This window comes from Cebus imitator, unplaced genomic scaffold (genome assembly GCF_001604975.1).
Source record: "Cebus imitator isolate Cc_AM_T3 unplaced genomic scaffold, Cebus_imitator-1.0 Scaffold563, whole genome shotgun sequence".
Taxonomy (NCBI): domain Eukaryota; kingdom Metazoa; phylum Chordata; class Mammalia; order Primates; family Cebidae; genus Cebus; species Cebus imitator.
The window spans coordinates 1,423,772-1,432,568 of record NW_016107878.1 but is presented as its reverse complement, the minus strand read 5'-3'; the positions used below and the strand labels follow the sequence as shown (position 1 = coordinate 1,432,568).

The following is an 8,797-nucleotide window of genomic DNA, read 5'->3' as shown; positions in this document are numbered from 1 at the left end:
TGTTGTCACCCAGGCTGCAGTGCAGTGGCACAATCTCAGCTCGCCACAACCTCCACCTCCCAGGTTCAAGCAATTCTCCTGCCTCAGCCTCCCGAGTAGCTGGGATTACAGGCGTGCGCCACCACACCTGGCTAAATTTGTATTTTTAGTTAGAGATGGTGTTTTTCCATGTTGGTCAGCCTGGTCTCGAACTCCCAACCTCAGATGGTCCACCCACCCACCTCAGCCTCCCAAAGTGCTGGGATTACAGGTGTAAGCCACCGTGCCTGGCCTTCAAACACCTATTTTATATTTATATTATATGTCATCTATGGGGGCATATAGACACACACATATATACACAGAGACAGGTAGAAGGCAGGCAGAGTGACTCATTTAATGCCCACAGCAGCCCTCGAGGTAGGTGCTTTTATTTATGGAAGAGAACACCCAGGCAAGGCGTGTGTCAGGCAGAGCTGGGGTTTGATGCCAGGCTGCCAGGCCCCCGAGCCCACCCTCCTGTCCTCTCCCTGGGCAATGTACCGCTCAACCCCTTTCTCCTCGCTCCCCAGGGTCTGTACTTGGTGTACCACCCGGTGGAGCTGTCCACCCCGCACGCCGTGGGCATCCTGCTGCTGGGCCTGGTGGGCTACTACATCTTCCGGGTCGCCAACCACCAGAAGGACTTGTTCCGCCGCACGGACGGGCGCTGCCTCATCTGGGGCAGGAAGCCCAAGGCCATCGAGTGCTCCTACACCTCCGCCGATGGCCAGAAGCACCACAGCAAGCTGTTGGTGTCGGGCTTCTGGGGTGTGGCCCGCCACTTCAACTATGTCGGTGACCTGATGGGCAGCCTGGCCTACTGCCTGGCCTGTGGTGGCGGCCACCTGCTGCCCTACTTCTACATCATCTACATGGCCATCCTGCTGACCCACCGCTGCCTCCGGGACGAGCACCGCTGTGCCAGCAAGTACGGCCCGGACTGGGAGCGCTACACCGCCGCCGTGCCTTACCGCCTGCTGCCTGGAATCTTCTAAGGGAGCACCCCAGGGAGATGCCCTCCGGGGCTGTCAAGAGTGTGTTCTGCCAGGTCCGCGGGGGTGGGGCTCCCAGCTCTGACTCTAGGGGCCTCTGTTTCCTCGTAAGCTGGAGAGGGCCCAGCACTTGGCAGGTATCCAGTATATAATAAGGCTGTGTTCCTGGCTTTTGTCTTCAAGGGAATTCGAGTTTACACCACTGCCGTGTTGCCAACACAGACCGATTTCCTCTGATCACTGTCCCTGGGGCAGGACGGGGACCTGGTCACCTTTACTAGTCCTTTGGAGATAATTGATTTGTCTTAGGAGCCCCGGCCACGCTACACTGCGCAAACTGGTGTCTGACGCATAGCAGGGCGTCTTCCCGCGCTGTGATGAGGCTGCATTCATTCTGGCGAAATAAAAGCAGGAGTGAGATGTGGGGTGCGCCGGTTATCAGTGTGTTGCCTTTCAGCTCCAGGTCCCCCTCCCCGGCTGCTCTGCAGTAGCACACAGGGCCCGCACCACCTTTCTCCTTGGTTACGTGCACAGCGTTGAATTGGCCAGTGGAAGGTGTCCAGGGATGCTGGGGAGGAAGCAGCTTCTCTTTCCAGCTCCAGGACTTCCGTGTCATTTCCTTCCTGCTGCATAGCTGCCAGGGGCACACAGGGGACATCAGGGCACTCTGCCTGGAGCATGGAGACCTCAGAGGTCCCAGCACCAGCTGTGGCCTTTCAGGGGTAAGGCGAGTGGGCTCTGCTCCCCGAACCCCTGTGAGCATGCGCCCAGCAGCCTCAGCGCCCATCCCCTGGAAGGAATTCTTGCTTGCCCTGTGACTGTGCACAGACTCTGGCTCGGGCGGCCCTGGGAACCACCTCGGGGGCCTCCCACACCTCCAGCGAGGAGGTCTCAGTTCAGGCCTTGGGCGGCACCTCCTTTCACACGCTTTCTTACCTGGGGCATTCTCCCTCACCCCTAGAGTGTTGTGTGATACTCTTTTTAAACTTTACACTCTTAGTAGAGTGCATCTTTATATTAAACTTTCCTGGTTGAGATAAATGGCTATGTGGTTTCTGACTCGTGAATGGGCCTGACCGCAGGTCCGACCGGTACACGTGGCTGCCTCCGGTATGAGAAGGGATGCCCAAGAGAGACACTTGGGTGCGGCGTCAGAGCGTTGGGTACGCATGGGTGCATGGCGCCACCTGTCCCTCTCCCTCCCATCTCAGCCCTTTGCTGGGGCTGTTTTCGGGCTGGATGTGGAGAGTGTTCCATTCACCAAGAAGACGAAGCCAGGCTTGGCCACCTGTCCCCAGCAGGAGAACGGAGAAGCCGGAAAGATGGTTCCAGGTTTGTCTTACGCCTGGAGAAATGAGAGAGTTTCACAAAGGTGACGAGCCAGTGCCCACGCCAGGGCAGGGGGCCAAGCTCAGAGTGGCTTCACGTGAGAACTGGTCCCATAGTCAGGCCTCCCACACAACCTGGAGGGGATGGGAACTGTGACCACCCAGACTGACTGAGGAGCCCTGGTGCTCACCCACTGGCCCTCAGCGCTCCCTGTTTGAAGTTATGGGCCTGAGGGGTTCCGGGCATCCGTGCTCGACATAGACCAAGTGATTCAAATACCCGGCAGGCGGGAGCACACCGCCCTGCACGGCTCTGAGCGGACGAGACCTGCCTTTCTTCCCAGACCTTGAGCTAATTCATTTCATAGAGGCTGGGGTGTGGTCACTGTGAGCTCAGATCCAGGCCTCCCTGCCCACTTTGGAATCTTGGCCCCAGCATTTAAGAGCTGTATGACCCTGAGTAGGTGACTTACCCTCTCTGGGTCTCAGCTTCCTCTTTTGAAAGATAAGGGTCATTATTATCTTCCTGCCTTGTGAGAAGGGCTTCCCAGGCCGATTTGGTGGGAGATCTCTCAGTTCGGATGCAGAGTGGCCTCTCCAGCAGCCGAGGTTTGGTTTTAATAGTTTGTTTTCCGTTTGAGCAGCTTTGCGCCGGGTGGCGGCTTCCTCTTCCAGGCACCTTGCATTCAGTGGGTTCTGCAGATGCAAGGCTGTGGCTCGTGCTCTCCCACCAGACACATCTGACCTCACGCGTTCCCAGATGGAGCCGACTTGTCTCTGGGCAAGAGCAGGGCGACCCAGGAGCCCAGATTAGACAGTGCCAGCCTCTGCCATTCTCCAGGTACACAGTGCGTTCTGTTCCCAGTGAAGCTGTGTGCCCGATCTCTGGGAAGCTGGCCTGACCTTCTGCTCCCTTCCAGAGTGAAGGGCAGGTCAGACCGATTGCCAGGGCCAGCTGATCTGTGCTTTATGGGGCATGGTGCTGCCCTCTGATAAGGGGCAGGCATCCCGTACCCCAGGACAGGGTCAGTGCAGGAACACAGTGGGCACCTTCCATGAGGAGATTCAGTCCTGACACACCCCACCCTCCCCAAACTCAGCCTTGGAAAACAAGGCAAGGACTTTCTCAGAACCCACCCTACTGTTGGCTCCAGCAAGTCTGCTTTCTGATCCACGTTTAATAGTCAATTACCAAGCACAGATCTCTGTCCTGGGAGGAGCCGGGCAGATTGAGGGCGCTGCTTTTGATGGCAGAGCTGATTTCTTGAGAATCTGAGGCCTGGGGTTTGAAGCAACTCTCCCCAAATGACAGAACTAGCAACTGGTAGAGGCCAAATTTAAACCCAGGGGGAGGGATGCAGGGAGATGTAGGTCACAGGGTACAAAGTTTTGGTTAGACAGGAGGGTGTGTGTCTGAGATCTTTGCACAGCATGGTGGCCGGCCATAGTTAAGAAATATTATATATTTAAACATTGCTAAGAGTAGCTTTTCAATATTCTCACCATACCCACAAAAAATACCTAGGTGAAGGCATGGATATGGTAATTAGCTTGATTGACTCATTCTACAATTTACTCATATATCAAAACATCACATTGTACCCCATAAATAGATACAATTATTGTCAACTGAAAATACCATTAAAAATACAAATGATCAATGAAGATCTGAAAAGCTGTTCAACTTCCCTGCAGAGGAGTCACTGAAACATCACGTTTATTTAAAATACAGGAAAAAAACCGCAGGCTATTGCCACCACCGTGCAGCTATGAATAGCATTAATGTTTACCTTTTGGCATATATCCTTTTATGAATATATTCCATACGAAAACTTTATTAATTTTTGAGGCAGGGTCTTGCTGTGCCCAGGCTGGAGTGCAATGGCACAATCACGGCCTACTAAAAGAAGGAAAATTAACATCATGTGACGCCGTGGCAAACTTTATCACATTGGCAAATTTCATTGAAACAGTAACGCCCAGTATTACCAAGGTCAGCAAGGCACCAGTGTTCTCCTAAACGGCACATAGGAGTTCTTTGATCCATTAATTCAGTTCAAGAAATTCACCCTGAAGAATTCAAGCGAGGAGAAATATGTTTCAATAACAATGTTCGTGCAAGTATAGTTAATAATAAAGTTTTCTGCCGGGCGCAGTGGCTCACACCTGTAATCCCAGCACTTTGGGAGGTCAACATGGGCAGCTCACTTGAGTTCAGCAGTTCAAAACCAGCCTGGGCAACATGGCGAAACCCCATCTCTACAAAAACAATTCAAAAATTAGCTGGGCATGGTGGCACATGACTGTAGTCCCAGCAACTCAGGAGGCCGAGGCAGGAGGATCACCTGAGCCTGGGGAGGTTGAGGCTATAGTGGGCCATGATTGTGCCATTGCACTCCAGCCTGGGCAACAGAGCAAGATCCTATCTCAAAAAAAAGTTAATGATGTTTTCATGTGAAATATATACATAAAAGGGTATATAACAAAACATAAACATTCATGCTATTCATAGCTGCATGGCAGAGGTAATAGATGGTTAGGTTTTTTTTTTCTGTATCTTTAATAAATGTTATTTTTCAGTAACTTCTCTGCAGGATGATATTAGAGATGAGGAAGGCTGCTTGCACCCAGACAGATACAATGCATTTGTTTTTAACAAACTAGACCTTCCTGACCTAAACAGGCCAAAGAGAAGAAGGACTTCCAACCAGGAGGGGGTTTCCACGCAGACACTGGTGCCACCGAGGGCCGACTGGGCTTGGCTTCACTGCGTTGCCTGCAGGGAGGGAGATTTCAGGAGCGGGAGTCAGGCGTGTGCAGTTCGCTTCTGCTCAGAGCTCCCCTCTTGTCTGGGGGAATATCGGAGGTGGGTGTCAGTGATCGCGACAGTAGACAACCAGGGCCCAGCAGACAGGGACGTGTCCCCAGTGAAGCCCCGCCTCCAAGCCAAAGACAGTTTAAAGGCTGAAAGTCAAGCTACAAGTTAAATCAAAAACGATGAGTTTGTGTCCTTTGTAGGGACATGGATGAACCTGGAAACCATCACTCTCAGCAAACTGACAGAAGAGCAGAAGATCAAACACTGCATGTTCTCACTCATAGGCGGGTGTTGAACAATGAGAACACATGGACACAGGGAGGGGAGCACTACACACTGGGGTCAGTTGGGGGGAAATAGGGGAGGGACAGTGGGGGGTGGGGAGTTGGGGAGAGATAGCAAGGGGAGAGATGCCCGGTGTAGGTGATGGGGAGGAAGGCAGCAAATCACACTGCCACGTGTGTACCTATGCAAACATCTTGCATGTTCTTCACGTGTACCCCAAAACCTAAAATGCAATAAAATAAATAAATGGGAAAAAAAATTGCTAGGATGTGTTGAAAAAAATAATAATAAAAATAAAAAAATAAATAAATCCTCCGACCGAATTGAGCACTTGTCTTCCTGTTTGGTGCACTTTTCTCTGGCGGATCCCCACCCTTCTTCCCCTATTTTACAGACACCCGCCCTTTCCTCATTGGTCTTCTACACTGTCGTGGCCGTGGCCCCCTTGGAGTGGCATCTTTGCTTTAACTTTTTTTCGTTGTTTTTTTTGAGACAGTCTCACTTCATCACACAGGCTGGAGGGCAGTGGCTCCATCTCGGCTCACTGCAACCTCCGCCTCCAAGTTCAAGTGATTCTCCTGCCTCAGCCTCCCAAGTAGCTGGGATTATAGGCGTGTGCCATCATACACAGCTAATTTTTATATTTTTAGTAGAGGCGGGATTTTGCCATGTTGGCCAGGCTGGTCTTGAACTCCTGACCTCAGGTGATCCACCCGCCTCAGCCTCCCAAAGTGCTGGGATCATAGGCATGAGCGACCCCGCCTGGCCTCATTTTAACCTTTTTTTTTTTTTTGCATACTCACAAACCAATCAGCATGCACTCCCCATCCTGTGCCTATAAAGACCCCAGACTCAGTCAGTGGAGGGGAGATGGCCTGACTTTGGAGAAGAGACCTCCTGACTTCCGGGAAGATGACTTGCCCTTCCCGGCCCCTCTCCAGCTCCCCTCTTCACTGAGAGCCATCTTGATTGCTAGATAAAATTCTCCGCCTTCACCATCCTTCAATTGTCCATGCGACTTCATTCTTGGATGCTGGACAAGAGCAGGACCCACCTAGTGTGGGTGCGCAGAAAGGCTGTCACAATGGCCCTTTGTCCTTGCCAGCAGAAGGCAGCCACCCCATGTGACAAGGCAGGGGGCCAGCTGAGCTGCTAACACAGCACCATCCACAAACGGCAGAACTCAGGGAGTAATGTAACACCTCCTCTGAGGCTTTGGCGTCACAAGCACCCTCACCTGGGTGCTGCCATGTTCCCCTTGGGGAAACACGCTTGGTCTGGCCGCAGGTCCCACATGGAGCTTGCCCCTGTGTCTAAGCCTGGATTGGCTGGCTGGATCCCACGCTCTCTCCCTCATATGCTCCCTCCCGCAAGGGGTTAAGGGCAGCGAGCTGAGCAGACAGGGCCCCTTCTGTGGGTCCTATGAAGGGACCAAGAAAAACCATGCATTATCAGGATAGGGAAGGCCAGGCCACGGCCCAGCCAGATTTTCTGGTCAAGAAGCCTCGTTTAGGAGAACATTCCATGCAGACTTGAGAGCGAAGTCCCCGCTGTGTGATTATTTCATCAGGATGGGCAGATTATTCTCCCTGAGTGCCTTCTCAGCTCACAGATCCATTCTTGCCCCTTTACCAAACCTTGGTCTCCACATGTTAGGAAATCTGGGTGTTGCCTGGAAAGACCCAGACTGCACCAACGGGGAGCTGGGGATGGGCTGGGCCTGGCTTTCAGAAACTCGATGCCCCTTACATTCAGCAATGACCCACAGACATGGGCCAGCTCTTTGTTGTCTCAGGAAGTGGGCGGGGGTAGGGGTTTGCAGAGGGACAATGTGGTCCCCTGGACACACAGGGAAGCTGCAAGACAGCTGTCCGCAGGGGGCAGGTACCAGGCAAGCCCACTTGGCTCATAGCTTTAAACACCTCCACGGCTTGGCGACTCCAAGGTTCTATCTTGTGGGAAGTAGAAAATTTCCTTTTTAAAGTTTCCTTTCTTGTTAAAAAATAAGTGTGCTAATAACTTTGTGAAACCCTATTCTATGTAGCTGTTAGACACGCCATGCTTATAGGCACGTAGTACATTCTATGTCCTTGTACTTTAACCAAAATATCTGTGCTGGACGTGCTCACAGGCATGTCCCAGCTCTCCATTGTTTTTACCTGTTTAGAAAAGTTTTAAGTTATTCGCCAATTGAGTTTTAGTTTGAATTGTAAGGACTGGCTCCAACCAACGGAAATAGAACACAGCAAGGATGATCCCAAATGCGTAAGGAATAAATTTGTCTGCGTTTCCTTTGTTCCTTGTACTCTTGTGGCAAAATGGCTAGCAAAAGTACTCTTCCTACAGTCCGGAAAGTAAAAATTGTGTTGCTAAAAATTCTTTTGTCTCAGTGCTAATTTTTCTTCGAAGCACTGAGCATCTATATCGAGCACATCTCCAGCCACACCTTTGTCCTAAACTCTGCTCATGAGTCCACGTGCCCTGTCTGCACTCAGCCTCTGAACGGTGACTCGACTTCACACCTCTGTCACTCGTGACCTTTCCCCATAAATGTCAATACTTACAGTTGCTCTACCCCAAAACCTGGTATCATGCCCGACTTCTCTCTCTCACCCCACATTCCATCGGAAGGCAGGTCTATGGCTGTACCTGCAAAATGTCCAGGAAGACCACTTTCCATCCACAGGGTGCCGCCATCCCAGCCTCCATCCTCTCTCAGACCCAGCGCAGGTCTCCCCACCTCCTGCCTCCACCCTCAGACTGTTCTTGGCTCAACAGCCAGGCTATTCCATCAAAATGTGAGTCCAGTCCTACCAATCCACCGCTCACAACTTTCCAAGGTCTTCTCAGGTTGCTCCCAAAAAAATCCAGGGTCTATCCGAGGACCTCCGCGGCCCTGTGGACCCTCAGATCTCTCCTGCTGCTCCCTCTCACATTGACATAGCGACAGCCATGCCCGCCACCTCCCCCGGCCTCTGGCACGGCTCCACCTCAGTCAAAGCCCAGTTAGAATTATTGAAGCCAAGTGTCCCTGCAGCCAAGATCATGAAGACATCGACCGCCAAGCTTTCTTGCCAGGGATTTCACTTGCAGAACTGTTTGCAACACTCAGATCAATAGAAGTGCCAATTCTGGAACTGGTTTCCATGTTGGCTCACTTCTTCTCACCCCTGAGCACACTTGGAAGGCTACGGACTTAGATAAGTGAGGAGGAGGTAGGAGGCATTTGAATTACATGGTTAGTATTTTTTTCTTTAATTGGAGGTGAACGCCACTTTGTCTTGGGAAAGAATTCTTGACTTGCCTTGCAGAGGAGAAATGCTGCTATGGAGGCTGAGTAGAAACAGGGACAG

The 8,797-nt window shown here is 51.9% G+C and overlaps 1 protein-coding gene across 1 annotated transcript in view; it reads left to right on the top strand.

Moving 5' to 3' along the window:
- DHCR7 (7-dehydrocholesterol reductase) overlaps positions 1 to 2,056 on the top strand; it is a 14,404-nt gene extending 12,348 nt beyond the window's left edge. The window contains exon 9 of the mRNA XM_017515886.2: positions 552 to 2,056. Within this exon, the coding sequence (XP_017371375.1) occupies positions 552 to 1,016 (465 nt within the window). The 3' untranslated portion in view covers positions 1,017 to 2,056. The remainder of the gene's footprint in view (positions 1 to 551) is intronic.
- Positions 2,057 to 8,797: the final 6,741 nt, after the last annotated feature.